Source organism: Phalaenopsis equestris, unplaced genomic scaffold (assembly GCF_001263595.1).
Source record: "Phalaenopsis equestris unplaced genomic scaffold, ASM126359v1 Scaffold001042, whole genome shotgun sequence".
Taxonomy (NCBI): domain Eukaryota; kingdom Viridiplantae; phylum Streptophyta; class Magnoliopsida; order Asparagales; family Orchidaceae; genus Phalaenopsis; species Phalaenopsis equestris.
Window position 1 is genome coordinate 81647 of NW_018165481.1, and position 18504 is coordinate 100150.

The 18504-nt window shown below is 31.4% G+C and overlaps 1 protein-coding gene across 3 annotated transcripts in view; it reads right to left on the bottom strand.

The window, feature by feature from the left end:
* LOC110032870 (snurportin-1) overlaps positions 1 to 18504 on the bottom strand; it is a 33588-nt gene that overhangs the window by 4057 nt on the left and 11027 nt on the right. Inside the window, exons 2-7 of one of the 3 annotated variants that reach the window (XR_002294886.1) lie at positions 17304 to 17490; positions 16967 to 17217; positions 16325 to 16439; positions 9694 to 9786; positions 1962 to 2105; positions 199 to 435 (exon numbers count right to left, since the gene is read on the bottom strand). Coding sequence is in view for 2 of the 3 variants with exons in the window: in XM_020736643.1 (XP_020592302.1) it covers positions 319 to 435; positions 1962 to 2105; positions 9694 to 9786; positions 16325 to 16439; positions 16967 to 17217; positions 17304 to 17490 (907 nt within the window). In the remaining variant the exon portion in view is untranslated. Of the gene's footprint in view, positions 1 to 50; positions 436 to 1961; positions 2106 to 9693; positions 9787 to 16324; positions 16440 to 16966; positions 17218 to 17303; positions 17491 to 18504 lie in introns of those variants that run through there. The other 2 variants (XM_020736644.1, XM_020736643.1) reach the window with 2 other exon arrangements.

An 18504-nucleotide genomic window follows, 5' to 3' on the forward strand; every position in this document is an offset into this window, starting at 1 on the left:
ATATATATATATATATATAATCTCTTCGCTTACATGTCATTTTTGTCCCATGATCATCAGCAAACCTTTGATGGCAGTTCAAACACAAACCTCCAAATATTCAGGCCCTTATTTAAAACAAAGTACAAATATCTACTGTTTAAAAAAAATGATGTTAATCAATTACAACAGCATAACCAAACAAATCAAATAGCTTACCATAAGATACAAATCTGGAAGCTCCGCAAATACCTCATCTACTGATAAACGGGGAATAATTAGCTACAAAATTAACTCATTAAGTTGGCCAACGAGATTATAACTGTTTTCCTTGACGAATCAACCAATCATCTCAATGTCATTGTTTTCAGCGTTTTCATGGTAGTTTGGGTTGAGGAATGCTATAAGATCGTGGAATCGAAGAGGACTGTGACGGGCTGTGTACTGGAAGAATACCTGTAGCAACGGTAATGAGAGACACAGAACAGGTCAATAAAGTTTTTCCCTATCAATACTTTAAAGATTATACTGCATTAACAGATGTGAGGAATAATTAAATGGACTGCCATAAGTTGTTTTGGTCCTGAAGTTTATAATAATATCAATTTAATGTCCGAACTCTTTTAGTACATGTTGAAATAGTCCCTAGTGAGGATTCTTTTGGCCCCCCACGGTGACTAATTTAGCACTTTATAAAGCCAATATAAATAATCAACGAAATATTTTGGCATTTTACTCATCGGACAATGCTCCCCACCCCTGCTCATGAATCATAATCAAGTTTCATGTAAATGCTTTACTCTTAGTTATCATTCACTAGATGAGTTAAAAATGTCTAAATTCATGGGAGTAAATAGTATATTACCAAGAGATGGAGTTGAAAGCGAAATTAATCGTTCAGGTTCAACTAGGGGAAATATGGTTTCTTGACTTGGAATAAAAAGGTTGAATAATTACATTATTCCTTTGAACTTTTCTTTTGTAAGAACAAAATTGGAAGTTAAAAAATACAATAAAATACTTAAGAAATTTGATTCAGAGTAAAATGATTAAAACTAAAAAATGGCTTTGAATCACAACAGATATGAAAAATGTCAAGAGGAAAACTAGTCATTCTTCAAGATTTAAAAAATAAAATGAAGTCAAAAGAAAAAAAATAAGGAAATAAAAAGAAGTTACAAATTTCTTAGTATAGAAATGAAATAGTTTATTCATAGTTGCGCCTGGAATTTTTAACTAAACAAAAAGACCAAGAATGCCAAAGGCAAAACTAGTCGGTTAATTAAATTTACAAATTTTTTTTTTTATTTTCGCTTTAGAATCTTCACTCTAACCAATACTGAACCTAATTCAAACAATAGAGCTATGATTTAATCAAACTTGAATGAACAAAACCTTGAATTGAACCATGCATGTCTGCAGTGAGGGTAGTTACTCATTTTTTTACTTATATTTTAATTTTCAATTCATTAATTCAATTAATAAAAAGAAATTCTAATACATATTTTGTATAGCAATATGAATGCATATTTTGTATTGCATATTGATAATTTCAGATATTTGCCTTTTTCAAATGGGGCAATTCTTTATAAATTATACACAAATCATATATCGTAGCAACAAGAACATCATCTTCATTCTTACAAAAAATGGTGGATGATATAAAACAAAACATTCCCAGGTGGAAATGCATCGATCTCTCCCATTAAGCAATCGTACAAATCCAAAACCCTGTATAAGATTTTGAATTATTGATAATAAAAATGATAGAACAATGTTAACTATATCCCCTAGTCTTCCAAGCTGACATTGTGGGTTCAATGTAGGCATAACTAGTTTTCTTTTATATTTTCTAAATAGAATCTATATCTACAACTAATAGCCAAAAATTGAAGAAATAGGAATAGGAAATAGAAAATATTTCATTTATTGACTACCGAAAAAGAAATTCTAGAAGGGAAAAGATTTCACTCATTACAAACCTTTGAGTAGCTATCTGCAAAAGCACGTGCACGATTTGCTTTTCCAATATATTGAAGGTCCCCCAACTCCAGCTTACCATCAACAATTTTTACACATTCATCAATCACAGAGAAACGAAGAAGATTTCCAGCCTGCAAACCTGACTGCAAATATTTACAGATTAAAATTGAATAATTCATGAAGCTGTAAATCAAACGAGATAGAAAGGATCAATAGAACAAGAGTAGACACAACTCATGCAATGAATTTTAGCAATCATTTTTGCTCGATGAAGACATGAATATGATCCATGGATTTGTTGCTATGGTCTCTAATAAGCTCACATGACAATATTAATAAAGGGAAAAACTTTATTTGATCTTATCATTAGAAGGGCCCAAGCTTAGTACACATATAAGATGGGTATATGATTAGCTACATATAATGTAGATTTACACACCATTGGATCTTGAGAAATTCATAATAGTTGTGCCTATTGGGATCATTCTTTGAGATCTCTAGATTAGAATTCAGAGAGTATATCACTTGAAACAAGGCTTGTGATAAAATTCAGCTCCTAAACAGTCTAGATACAATACATCTCAAAAATACAAACGCTAATATTTATTAGAATCAAAGAATCAGGTTCATAATATATCCACATCATAGATTTAAATAAATAAAATGAATTTGAACCTTTTATTGGCTTATGCAGGAATCTAATTTTGTATTGTGCAGGACTCTGATGTCAAGCTTATCAACAAAAACCCATGGCATTATGTCCCAAATGAATTTTGGTCCTTACCGAACCTCCAGATGTCGTTCGGATGAAACTAGCACTACAATCTCACAAACAATCATTACCAGAAAAACAGCCACTTGTTAGAAGTTTTCGTACAACAACAGTGATTGAGGAAATAAAGGACGGGAAATGAGATGCAAGTAGAAACAATAGTAATAGAGAATGGTTGTAAAAGTGGCAATTGCAAAAAAGCAGAAAGTATTGACATGCTATGGACGAGATTGACAAAATAAAATTTCCCAATAATCTATGAGAATGTTAAACATCTCATTATGACTTATTTGTTAGGAAAATTAAAACTGAGTTTAACGTGACCCGATAGTGCCTTAATCAATTTGCAAGATTATTGAAAAAGATAGTTCTAGAAAACTTATACATCACAAAAAAAATCTAGTCTCCAAGTTATGTTTGAAATCAGAGAAGATTGATTGTTGTGTAAAAGAGTGCATGTTATTTTATAAGTCTAATGTAACACAGACTTCATACAAATTATGTGATTTTTCTAGATTCAAACCTCAAGATTAAAAAAAATAAGAAACGGAAGGAAGTTACATACACATGTCTATTCTAACTACCACTTATGATATGTCTTCAGAGAGTTTATTTTTATACGCACTACTATATATATGACATGAGCATTGTTATTGTCGGTCTCAATCCCGGATGTGAAAAGTTGAGAGTTGTGTCAGGTAGTTGACAGCCAATGTAAAACTTGTTGAAAAAAACATGACATGAATATTTTTTATCATTGTGTAAGTGCTAGGGCATCTCCTGGAAGCGGCATGTTGTATGATCTAAATATAATGAAAAATGTGCAAGGGTCGCTATACCGGCGCCCAGATGTAGTGTCAAATAAGCAAGGGTTCTCACATTACGGACGGATTCGGATAAAGAAGTTATTCCATGAAACTAATATTAGAATAGGATTTTGGAATCTAGGTATTTTCACTGGTAAATTAATGGAATTAGTTGATATTATGATTCATAGAATGATAAAAATCTTATGTGTTCAAAAAACTAAATTGTTTGGAGAAAAGGCTAAGGAGATTAATAACTTAGGTTTTAAACTTTGGTATTTAGGTTAGAATCACACTAGAAATGGTGTAAGTGTAATTATAGATAAGAGTTTGAAAAATGATGTTATAAAAAAATAATTGAGTTGGAAATAGAATTATAGCACGTAAGATTATTGTTGATTCTAAGAATTTTAATATTATAAGTGCTTACGCTTCTCAAGTAGGTTTAGAAATAGGTTCTAAAGATAAATTCTAGAATGACTTAGAAGACTTAATACAAATGATACTTCTTGAAGAAAAAAATTTTATTGGAGGAGATTTAAAGTGACATGTTGGTAGAGTGATACAAGATTTTAGAAATATTCATGGTGGCTACGGTTTTGGAGTGATTAATGAGGAAGGTAGAGCTATATTAGATTTTGGTTTAGCGTATGACTTTGTCATTGCTAATTCATTATTCAAGAAAAGATATAACATATTATTACTCATAAGAATGAATCTAATAAAACACAATTTGATTATTTACATACGAGAAAAAGAGATCATTGAGAATATAAAAATTGTAAGATCATTACAAGTGAGTATTTAAGTACTCAACATCGATTATTAGTTCTAGAATTTCAGATGAAGAGTTTTAAAATAAAGAAAATTAGAAATCATCATCGCAGAATTAGATGGGGTACCTAAAAGATACAAATAAAATTATTTTATGAGTAAAATTCAAAATTTCAAAATTTGGGATGTTCATGAAAAAAGAAATTCTATATGGGTTAAAGAAACAAACACTATTAAACAAGTGACAAAAGTTATACTTGTAGAATCAAAAACAAAAATTTCTATAAATAAAAATAGTTGGTGAAATAATAATGTGCAAGAAAAGATAAAATACAATAAGTTATGTTATAAAAATTGGTTTAAATATAAAAGTTTAGAGAACTGACAAAAATATAAAACTGCCCATAGGAAGTCTAAGAGAACAATCTGTGTCACTAAAAATTCTGTTTTTAATAACTTTATAATATATTAGATACTAAGACGAGTGAAAAATATATGTATAAACTAGAGAAAAAAAGAGAAAAAAAGTAAGATTTAACTCAAGTAAAGTGTATTAGAGATGAAAATCAAAAAGAGCTTTTCTTAAAAAAGATATTCAAAATAGGTGGGTGAGTTATTTTGATAAACTTTTTAATGAAGTTTCGGAAAATAGGATTAGTGATCTTAATATTGTTAATAATAACAAAATATTTTATTTTTACTGTCGTACTAGTAAAAAAGAAGATGAGACTTTGAAGAAAACCAAAGGTGGGAAACCTGCAGTACCTGAAGACATCCCAATTGAAGTGTGAACATATTTACGAGATTTTGAAGTTTCTTGGCTTGCTAAACTCTTTAATATTATTTTAAAAACTAAAAAGATGCATGAGAAGTGAAGGAAGAGTATTTCAGTCCCCATTTTTAAGAATAAAGGGGATGCACAAGAGTGTGCAAATTATAGAGGAATAAAGTAGTTGTGTCATACTTTAAAATTATGGGAGAGGGTAATTGAACATAAGTTCAGACGTATTACAAAGATCTCTCATAATCAATTAGGATTTATGTTGGGCTGGTCTACTATGGAAGTTATACATTTATTGTGAGGTTTGATGGAGAAGTTCAGAGATAACAAGGATGATCTACATATGATTTTTATTCATTTAGAAAAAGCTTACGATAAGGTTCCAAGAGATATCCTTTGGAGAGTTCTAGAGATGAAAGGTGTTGATATGACTTATATTCAAGTCATTAACGATATGTATAAGAAAATTGTTACTTCTGTTGGTTTACATTAGGGTTCGGCTTTAAGTTCATATTCTTTTGTTTTAGTTACGGATGGTCTTACAGGACACTTACAACAGGATGTACCTTGGGGTATGTTTTTGCTGATGATATCTTTCTCGTGGATAAAACGAGAGAAAAAGCTCATGAAAACATGAAATTTGGAGGTCTACCTTAGAGTCTAAAGGCCTTCGTTTGAGTACAACTAAAATTGAATACTTGGAATGTAATTTTAGAAGTAGTAGCTCTAGTGACAGAAATATAACTATGGGTGATCGAAGTATTAAAAGGTGTGAACGCTTTATATATCTTTTATATATCTTGGGTCGCTTTATATATCTTGGGTCGATTGTTCAAAGTGATGGTGATATTGATAGGGATGTTATTAGTAGAATTCAAGTTGGTTGGTTGAAGTGTAGGAATGCTTCGGGCTTATTGTGTGCTTGAAAAGACAGCTTAAACAAAGGAAAATTTTATAAAAGGTGAAACCTGCAATGCTCTGCGGCGCTTGATGTTGACCTTTAAAAAAAGGCATAAAATTAAGTTAGGTGTTGTCGAGATGAGAATGATTAGGTGGATAAGTGGCTTTACACTAAGAGACAAAACGCAAAATGAATATATCAGTGATAGGGTTGGTGTTGCTCCTGTGACGGACAAAAATAGAAAAAGTCACCTTAGATGGTTTGGTCATATTAAACATCGATCATCTGATGACCAGATTAGAAGAGTAAATATTTTAGATTCAACTTATGTTAAGAAAGACAGATGTAGACCTAGAAAGACTTGAGCGTATTATATACAAAATAATCTTAATTTATTTGAACTAAATGAAAATATGGCACTAAATAGGACGCAATGGAGAAAAAGGATTCATGTAGCCGACCCCACTTAGTGGGATAAAGGTTTTGTTGTTGTTGTACTCCATATATGACATTAAATCGTAGCAAATCATAGGAAATCATTTCAATGAATCATCCTACAAATGGAGAAGTATGGAAACATTTCAATCGCACATATACTAGATTTGTTGTGGAGGCACGTAATGTTAGAGTTGGCTTATCTTCGATAGCTTCACATCATACAGTCAGACTATTGTTCTACTCTTATTGGTTAATGATCGTTATAACATATAATCTTCCACCTAAGATATATATGACGTCATTCTTTCTGACATTGATTATACCAGGTCTCAGTAGCCCAAAAGAAATGATTGATGTATATTTGTAGTCGTTGACATATAAGCCACAAATTCTTTTGGAAATGTTAGTGGCTATAATTTCCTCATTTGCCCTGTTCCGATTATCATTTTTATTCAAGAAATTTTCAGCTCAAACTTCTTCCTTTGTTGTTCACCTAATAAACTAGCCCTCAGTATTTTTTGATTCTCCTCTAGGCATATTCATCTGTTTTGGCAAAATTTATTATTTAATGCAATTTATCATATAATAATATATCGTACATGCATGACACCTTAAGTCGTATGGGCTACCCACCCCAAATCCATCGACATATAGCTCTGTGTAAATCAATTCATATTTGATCTCATTTTTACTTCTAAATCAAAAATGTAATCTAAATTCATAACGCTTTCATCATTATTTTCACCCAATAAACATGCTTTGATATCACTTTCTGACACCACAACCGGTCCCCCCTAAGGGTAGGTTGTAGTGCAACAAAGGCGAATGAGTCGATCGGACTAAATTTTCACTAGCACTCATTCAAGATCAAGTGACTGATGAAATTGTTTACTTAATTAAATTATCACAAACATATTTGATACATTTCATTTCTTAATTTATTCAACTTCATATACATTCGAAAACATGGAAATTATATCATCAAAACATATATATCTATACATAGAGTTGATAAATTTAACATGATAAGAGTACATAGCCATAACTATGAAATGCAAAAATTATACAAATCACATATGATTATTCGTCCTGATTACCCCTTCCCAAAAGTTAACAATAAAATTAGAGTTAGCAACAATAAACTCAGCAAAATAATCAATGTCAAAATAAGATTTTTAGATAAAAAAGTACATGCATGCTCAATAATAACTCATGTATATGTCCACAACACATATCATAATATATTATAAATGTATAAAACATTTCAAAGAAATGTTTGTAATTAAGAGAATCATGATTGTTGTATAAAATATGCATTTCATTCATTCAGGTATAATTATTGGCATATTTATAATAAGGGTCCTAAAGCTAATTATAGGATTATCACTTGTAATCATATAAGTCTCAACTATTTTCATATCATGACATATCATTGGGTCGTCACTCATCCTGAAGGCCACATTAACTATTGATAAAGATTGGGTCTCCCCAACATAGCAATTATCAATAGCCCCTGGTACCATCGGATCTCCATTTGATCCCAACGGTTCCAGGAGTTTCATCTTTATTTGAATACAAGTTGGGAATCTTATTGTTCCATATCAAATGTACTCGTAAATATTCATGTAATAGTCTACTTATAATTTTATTTGTGACATTTCTTAAATCATAATTCATGTGACATGCATTCATAATAAGCATTTCATATATCACATGCATGAATCATAGTAAATGAAAACCTGAGAGTAAATTATTTCATAAATATATTAAACAAATTCATAATATAGTAATATCTTAGGTATTGTAAGTGACAATAAATTTATATTCATAGAATTTATGCAGATATTCATCCATAATAAAGCAAAAAATTTTACATGCAACAGTGTTAAATACATAATCACATTGACTTACAGAAAGTTATTTTTCTTAAGTTAGCACAAGATTATTTCACCTAAATTAATAGAGAAGCCCTACAAAAAGTTTCCCCAAACTAGTCTCCTGGTTTAAACAACCTGAAATTCGTAATTTCATGAAATCTTGGCTTATTCATAATTTAAACCCAAACACAACTTTCTTACCTCAAATGGGTTTCTCCGCATAACCAGCTCTTCTCTGATACTTCCATTCCTCTTCCCCCTTCCTCCTATCCCATTCACTTCATTGATTACTAGCTAAGGACTCAGATAGATGCCCACAAATCAAATTTGTAGTCTCCGACACAAGATCGCCTCCCGCTAAGGCGACCAAAAATAAAAAGTGCACTGATTCGTGGCAAACATTAAAATAGAAAATTAAGAAAAGAAAGGAATGTCTATAATATCATAAAAGAGGAATAGCTACTCACTGTTACCTCCTAGAACTTTGAATTTCCGTCTACAGCTCACCTAGCTACAGTTCATTCGTCGCAGATATGCTTCAGCCATGCGAAATAAGGAAATGCGAGAGGGAATGGGAAATAAAAAAGGTATGTGGCAATTTAACTTACTCCCTAAAGTTCTCAGTCGTTCAATCAAATCAAGTCGATGCATGCATAGCTAAGTGCAAAGTGGTCGGTTGGGAACAGTGCCGAGGCTTAGAGAGTTTAATTAGGGTGTTTAAGATTTAATTAAGTCTACACTTTATAATTTTGTAACTTCTCATCCGTTAAAAATTCATACATAGTGTTATATATCAAATTGATCGATATGACACATAGAATTTTATAAAATTGATAAGATCAAAAACTAAGCGATATGAAATTTGGGATACATTTTAAAGCCACCAAAATTTTAACTGATTTCTTAAAATTGGGTGTTACAATTAAAATTGAACAAAATTAAATAATTGAACATGCAAGAATGACCCCTGGGCAATAGTAAAGCTAAGTAGCCATGGCTCTTTCAGAAAACAGCAATCATTGGACCATAGTCTGCCAAAATGAGGGCTTCTGAACAGGCAAAAATGGTACTACTGCTGATTGAAGAAGCAAAAACGGAGTCCCAGAGCTAATTTCTCTCTTAAAATCTAGGAGTTCTTATTGCTCAGCGTCCCTGTTGATACAATACACTAATGAGCACTGAATACATCTATAATGCTCTAAGTTCACCATCTCCTAGTGCAGAAAATTTATCACAAAAAAAATACTTGATTTAACTTTCCTAACATGGATAGTTGAGAACACCAGGAGTGTTAAAAGGTAGGAAACATGTAGATGCATATTCAATTAGATAAATAGATAATAAACAAAGTGTTGACCAGAATGATTGTGAGCTAGTGATACCTTCTGTAGAAAATCTCTCTCCAAGAAGCCCAATACAATTGGATGGTCATCAGACGTCATCAAATTTCCATCCTCTTGCAACTCCAAGACAACCTGTTCATTTTGGCAAAAAAAAAAAAAAAAAAAAACTCAGCAATTACTAAAAAAATGTGCATGATATATATATTTTTAGAGTAACTTAATATTCCAAAATCATTTCACACTCAGGGATAGCACTCTACATTTTAAAAAATATTCTCGTAAAAAATTAACTTTGGCATTAGATGGTACCAAAAAAACCAAAAAGCGTGACATACACCTTATTAGCAAGCACTCGATTGCTTCAAGAGATTAATTATCAATAAATAAAACTGAATTGTCATAGAATAAGAAGTACACCTACTACATGTGAAGAGAGTTCAAGTCATACTACTTCATAAGAATATAAGGTTTTTTACTACCATTAATGATCGATTCCACCTTACCAATTTAAGCAGTGGTGGCAAATGGAAGCCTCTGTGTGATAAGATTATTCGTGGAGTAAAAGATCAACTTGCAAAAGGACTAATCGCTAAAACAAAGCAACAACCCACCTTCAAAATCGAGAACTCATTTTCCATGAGAAAATTTAGGATTAGTTTAACTGGAACTCCTATATTCAAATTAGAGTTTGTTTAGATCTAGACACAAAACTTTCTATGGGCAGAAATCCTAATTATTAATTACCCATCTTACTCATGAGAGAGCATTCTCAATTAATAGTAGTTTAATATTTAAATTTTAGTTGAGTTGATGAATGAAAATTTGGTGAATGGAAGTAGCCCTAATAAAAATCACTTGATTTTGTCATCTTTGATGTATCAGCAGTCTCAACGGAGAGACTGCAACTGACAAGTTATATATATGATATGTCTGATATGAGAGACTTGATTTACAAGAGAGAAACTGCAACTGACAAGTACTAATTTATGATGTGATTGTGATTTTTTTGTATTGTTTAAACACTTTATATGTAGGCTTGAGATGCCTACAAACTTTTAATATTTTGGATGTTTCAATTTTATCTGTATTTTACAGATGTTTTATTAGTGGCTCTTTTACAAATTGGAAGTTTTAAATCTGAGGGCAATTTGTCCTAAGATTTATCCAAACTATCAGTTCTTGATTTGGTTAATTCCAAGCTATCAGCTTGGACGTGACACACAATCTCATGCATAACCCCAACTCTAAACATATTAACCATATTTATAATAAACAATAAAAAAATAAATGATTAAATTGTCCATAGGATAATAAAAAATAAATTTCTCTTAGGATAATAAAGACTAAATTTCCATTAGGCACCGTCATAACATTACTCCCCCCAAAAAAACATGCGTACTTAAGGCGGAAAAATTTGTTCTGTCATATGACTCCCACTTGGCATCATCATCTAGCAATCCTTTCTATAGAATAAAAAACTCGTAGTGACCCTCAACATCTCAAATTATCATCTTATGCAATCCTTCAGTAGCATCTAAATCTAATGGTGCCCTAATTTCAAGTAAATCTTAGAGAATGTTGCCACCCCAAACAACTCATCCAGTAGCTTATCAATATTGGGAATCTCTACCAATTCTGTATCAAGTGTCTCTTCCATGTTATGCAACTCAATAAAAAATCTTGGCCCTGCATCCTAAATTGTCATCACCACGGTCTTGAGTGTCACCAAAGTCTCACAAAAATTGGGGTCACCGCGAAGCATCATGATCTTATCTCCCTCCTAAATAATATGCACTGTCAAAACCAATACCTTACAAAGTCCCATGTTCTTCTCCACTTGTCATGTTTTCATCATCACTCTAATGTTCTTTAGCCTGAAAAACTACCTTAGCAAAAGGTGTTAATGCAGTTGGAGGCAGCCCTCTGCTGGGATTATAGCTACCGTGGTTCACTGGTCAAGGCCGAAACTCTTCGAAGAAATGTTCTCCGACTCTAAATCGGACGCAATCTCGTTCTGCTCACAACTGCTCGTTCCAAACCTCCAGATGTCATGCAATTTTCTCCCGAGGTTGCCCCTCGGATCCAGTCCCGACTCCTTCACTCAATTAAGTCTGCTTTCATTTGTTATGGTCGTAAAAAGATTGCATTATTTCTTCCAAGCATTGTCGTTTCTATCTACTCCTAATTCCTTGGCTCAGTACCTCAGTTGTCACGACCCGATCCTCGGCTTGGAATTAACCAAGCCGAGTATAGACGATTGGGTGGTGTGAATTAAATTTTTTATATTAACCTTCAATTTAATAGATAAAATAGCCACTACGAATCAAATTAAAGCAATACAATTAAAATTACTTCGTTGATGGTTATTTGTGTCTTCTATAAATGTTTTATCGTTTATCGCTCATCTTTTGATAATTTAATTAAACCTAAAAAATTAGTTAAAATAACTGTGAGCAAAATAAACTAGTGAATAGTTATATTTCTAAACTATAGCAATACAAGTAAAAAAAGAAAATTATGCATGTCAAATAAACTTCTTTATAAATTAATATAAACATTTTACATGTTATTCAAATGGGTCAATATCATTATCATATCAATATTGTTTCATATCTATACAACCGTCACAGGTGGCACGGTTTAAAATTTTATGTCAGTCACAACGCATCAAATATCAAGATCCTTTTACATTTACGTGCACAGGTACATTAGTGTTCCCTCATTAGTACCATCACGGGTTGCTCTATTATAGCCAGTCAAGTATACACAAGCAATCCTCATAAACATATGTATTCATCGCATTCAATTCAATATACTATATAAAACATATACCAAATGGATGAGTAAGTAGCTACAACATCCATAACAATATGACTAATGAAGAAAATAATATCTCAATCAGAATAAAGCACACATAAATATCATTAACTATAAAAATATTTGATAATAGACAAATTATTATTATTATTTAAAAGTACAAGTACTCACCTTAACAGCGGATGATTTTTTTTTGCTATTAGAGTTGGTCACCACTTCCAAATTACCACCTATAAAATATAAAATAATCAAGTTACTAAACTTTATTATTATTATTATTATTATTATTATTATTATTACTTTAATTAGCAAACTTCATTATTAGATAGCAATACTTGAACTTTAGGTTTGAAATTATTACTTATAATATTTTCATCAATGTAAAATTTATTAATATTAAACAAATTGAACAAAATACCCCATTATTAATAATTTATAATATACTTAATATATTAAATTAAAAACCCCTACCTTTCTATACTCTCGACCTGAATCGCTCCTGCATGCTTCACCCCTTCCCTCTCTTCTTCTTCGAATTTATTGCACAGAATCACATGTTGTCACCTCTGCAACTTCCTCCTCTTCGATTCCTGATGCTCGTCACCGATATCCTCCGCTGTTGCTCCTCTTCTTCTTTGACGCTCGGCTAGGGCACAATCGCATGTAAGGAAGCTCCTCCTTCAGCTCCTCTTCTTCATGCTGGAATAGAAGCCCCATCTCTCTCGCGTGTATCCATCTCTGCACCACTCTACGCAAGAAAGTTGAAGCTCTGCCACCTTTCGCTAGGGTTTTGATACCAAAAAGGATTAATTTGATGTTAAAACATACTATTTCATTCAACAGATGTGTTTAAATAAGTGTTACAATGTTTAACAAATAAACCCAATAAAACTCTCTAATTATACAACCCAATAAAACCCTCTAACCACACAACTCACAACAGAAACCATTCCAGCAAAAAATGTCAAGGCCAAGGGCTTAGAAATTTTAAAGTGGAAATAGATGGTCAGACAGTGAAATTAAAATTTTTTATTTTAATTTTCTGTCACTAACATCTAAAAAAATTAAATGAGCTAATAAAAAAAATAATTTACTTGACCAAATAAAAGTTTAACTTTCATGTTGTTGATTTCGCCTTCTGTTCACATTTTCTCTTCACATAGTCATCTTCTACTCAAAAACTCTAATCTAAAAAAAAATTAAAACATAATGATTTATTTAAAATAACTATGTAGAATAATTACAGTTCTAAACTAAAGTAATTCGAGAAAAAAAAAACATATTTGTTAGTCTATCCCACGTCGTTATAGAAAATCAAATAATAACTTATGTAAAATATACATTACATTTGCTCATAGAATGAATCCTAAAATTTCTACATGCAATATCTTTTATTTTACTTTTCAAGCTTTAATCTTTTAATGTTAGTATACTTCATACTCTTAAAATTTGACATTTATGTCAGAAATACTGTCTAAACATAACCTAACACACCATTGTGTGATACATATACGGTTCACTCAACATAACGCATAAGTCGAAAGGTGTCTACCACCCCTAACCAACACTCTCGTTGGCATAGCAATTAGTAAACTAAAATTCAAAATTGTCTGAGATGATAGGGTGTCTACTAACCTCTTTTCAATTTTCTCATCAACATAATAGTTAGTGATCTAAATTTCACAATTGTCTAAGGTAGTAGGTGCAGACACATTGGCATCCTCACTGATACCATAAGAGGGTGAACTCCTCTTAGCATGCACATGCAAGAAATCATATATATAATATTTTTATTTCATTCATCATAACACACATTATTTCCTTATAAAATAATTTATATTTATTTACCAATGAATAAATGCACCTCTACCACATCTAAAAGCCATATAATAATTGAGATATGCACCTCTACTAAAATCTAAATATCATGAAATAATTTAATAAATTTATAAGAAAATCCTTATGCAATTAGTTAACACGCATATCTTCCTATCAAATAATATGACGAATCTATTATGATTTAAATTACAATGGAATAAAATATAAAAGCAATCAATAATAAATTTGTAAATAAAAATATTATTTGAATATTAGAAACAGAATTACTCATATTAACCTTACTTGAATTCAAATATCTCAATTTATGCATCTTACAATCATCTAATCTTAAATATTGATTGCTTAAAATATATTCCTTTACTGTTGTCACCCTTCTCAACTCAAATCAAATGTCATCCTTCCCTGCTTTCTGATTTTTGTCATTAATTCATAAAACAATAATCATTATGATTCATATAAATATGTTAAATTCCAAATTAAGAATTAAAACCTTACCTTACCTCACCTCACCTCACTGAACTTCTTTCTCTGTTGTACAAAAGCTGATCTTGATCTCTCCCAATCATTTAATTTAATTTCTTAGTTGTTATTAAATCATAAAATTTAAAATTAACTTAATAATATTTTTTTACTAAAATAATTTGTATAACTAAAAAACATAAAACCCATAAAAAAACCCTTACCTTCTTATGAAATCACAGTTTTACCTTCCCCATACCACAAATTTGCACGCAAGGGCTCGGTTTCCCACATGAATTCCTTCTTTTTGCACAACATTTCCCTGCCTCCTCCTTTCTCTCTGATTTTTCTCGGTTGCCTTCTCCCATACGAAGAGCCTTCTTCTTTCCTCCATTTTCTCCTTTCCTTCGCATCGGGAGCGGTCAAGCCTCCCTTAAGCGAGAAATAAGCACCTTCACTGCAGTAGTGGTGTTGTCCTCTTTCTTCGCAAGCGCACGTGTTCGGCCTTCCCTCGCACTACTCTGACTTTGACAGACAAATTCTCCTTCCAAGCCTTGATGTCAAACGCCGCCCTCCATCTCAATGATACTGCCATTAGGGTTACACACGTGAATCTTCTTCCTTCTCTGTCGTTCTATGGCTCGAGTGGAGACATTATTCTCATTATAAAGAAACTGTCAAGATGATTGTGCTCAAACCATTCAAACTAACTTAGTTATTTTTTAACAATTATTAAAATCTCCCCATACAAAATTTCATACTCAAAATTTATGAACTTCACAAAAGCTAAAGATTATGTAAATGAAACATGAACAATCCCATTTCAAGAAAGTCTAATTCTATGCAATTTATATCATTAATTGTTGTGCTTCCGCAATAGTATCAGTTAGGGGTGAGCAGACACTTTTCCACCTTAGACAATAATAAACGTGTTATGCATTCGGTTGTGTCGATTGGGTATTTATCAGTCAGGAATGTGTTTTGTTATGTTTAGACGGTAATCCTGAAATGAATATAAAAGTTAAAAGTATGAATTATACTAATATTAAAAGATTAAACCTTAAAAGTAAAATATATTCCATGCGAAAAATTTAGGATTCATTCCACGAGCAATGTCATGTATATTTTATATAGATTATTATATAATTTTCTATAATAGGAAAGAAAAACATACATATATCGTCTTCTTTCCTCGAGTTAACGTTGTTTAGAAGTTTAATTACTCAACTGAGTTATTTTTGATAACTCATTATATTCTTTTAAAATATTTGTCAGATTCAAGCTTTTAAATAGAAGACGAGTACTGGAAAAGATAAAGTGTACAAAAGGCAAAGTCAGCAACCTGAGAGATAAACATTTAGTTGGTCTATTAAATTATTTTCTTTAATGACTCTTTCAAATTATTTAAATTATAAATTATTATTAATAGAAAATTTTAATTTCACCATCCGATGGTCCTTCCGGCGCTTCCAAGCCCCAAGACTGGCCGTGATGAAATACAATCATCTTTATTATGAATTGAACATTAGAGTAACTACATACTATATATTTATACCTGCTGTTGGGCTGGAACATGTCCTTTGCTGTCTGTATCCAAAACATATTGGCTACAGAGATCATCCTTCCATACCAGTGCTAATGGAGTGTTTCCCGTTTGATAGTGTGCATGTCTGAGGCAGAACAGGAATTTGATTGAAAACAGAGTTTGTTCAAAAAACTATATTCAATGGTTCTAATAACTAGCCAATGGCAAGCATTGATATCTGTGAAAGCATTAATTATTGATAGCAAGATAAACAAAATTATCATTGAGTAGTTCAAAAAACTATATCCATGGTTTTGTTTAAGAAGAAAATGTTGCAACACAAATGCAGAAGCAAAGTTATAACACAAGGCTGTAATTTAATTTTTTACATCGCATAAGATAGTCAAAATCAAGCTTAAACTGCTCAAAAACAAGAAAAGTATTACAAATACATGCAAAGCATCATCTGCGCAATTGGTGTGCAATGAAACAATAATTAAGGAACAGACATCAATGTTTCAAAATTTGAATTCTTAGGTAACATGCATGCTTGGCACATAAATATTATTTCTCTGTTTCTGTGCCTGAATACGCATATTTATGCATGTACAACACAACTTCACAAGAATTTATGTATAGATGCAAGAATAACTACGAAGGCCAATCTCTTACCTGTTGTAAAACAGTAGACCATCTTTGACAAACGTAAAGCTGCCTGTATATGCTTTATGCAAGCCTATCTGGTTACAATCACAAATTGGTACAACACTGAATCTATACCTATGGTATGTTGAAGGCGGATTACACGCTCCAGACTCTGAAAGCTTCGAGTTCAACCAAAAGAATCTGAACTCCGCACTACAGTTGTATAATGAGTATCCTCGCCAACAAACCATATCAATCACGTAATATGTTTGATCAAACTGCCAGATAGCATCAACATTAATTGCAGCTCAAGAAAAAGTATGTCAATAAAGTAGGAAGTAATGCAACTATTTTAAGAGCACACCTCGTGATATATGCAATCCAGTATACAATAAACATGTGATGGAGCTGATATATCTTTATTCCTGGCGCCGTTAGGCAAGAAAGATGGAAAATGATGTAGAACTGAGCCATTACGAAGTCTGCTAACTGTAGAACCATTCGAAGAAACAACAAAGCAGCGCTTACCAGCAGGCCTTGCAAAGACATACCTGATAGTATTTACTTTTTAGGAAATGCTTTAGATTCATATTGTTGCAGGTATGATGAAATAATTACAAATGATTTATTTCAAAGTCAAAGAAACAAAAAGTACACCTATCAAAAATGGGTGTACAAGTGCACTTTCTGTACAATATTATCAACATTCTACTATATCAATCAACCATTTCAGTCTCTATAAATATTTTTTTTCATTGCTGATATCCTATTATAATTCCAGTATATCCAATAGCTTATAGCCTTCCCATAGTTTCATGCTATTAATTTAATTTTTACTTTATTTTTAAAATTGCGCACATTGACCATATTTACTCTTCTAACCATACTTTACAAGGCACAAATGCAAGCAAAAAAATTACTTAACTGTCATGACTTAAATCCTTTGACCTTCAATATTCGAATTCTTTTAGCATTATTTAATTATTTATTTTATTCTATAGTTTTTATAAAATATCATGTTCGTATTATTTCATCAAAGATATAGTATCTTTCCTTCTCGCATCTTTAAAAAAATTTCTCTTTCCAGGTTTTGCTATATATTTTATTTCTGTCGTATATGACATAGTATTGACTATATTTTTCACATTAAATCTAATAATTTACATTAAGTGAAATGAAGAACATGTTAGTTTCAAGCTGCTAAAAGGTTGAGACATAGATAACTCAGAGATCAATGTGATCATAGAATGATTAAAAGCTTGTGAATGCTCAAAGATGATTCCAAATATAGAAAGAATGCCAATCGAAGGTTGTCTAAGCCTAAAAATTAATGAAATTAATGGACAATTATGTTTCTTCTAATTTAGCTCAATAACTCAAATTGGGTAAAATTGATTTAATTATCTAAAAATCTAACAAAAATAGTTTTAAACCTAAAAATCTAACAAAAAGAGTTTTAAACTTAAATATCACAATTGAACTTTGCTCATGCAGCTCTCGCAAAATTTCTAGATCAAATTAAGCATTTGTGATAATTTGCTAAAAATTGAATTTATGATTAAAAT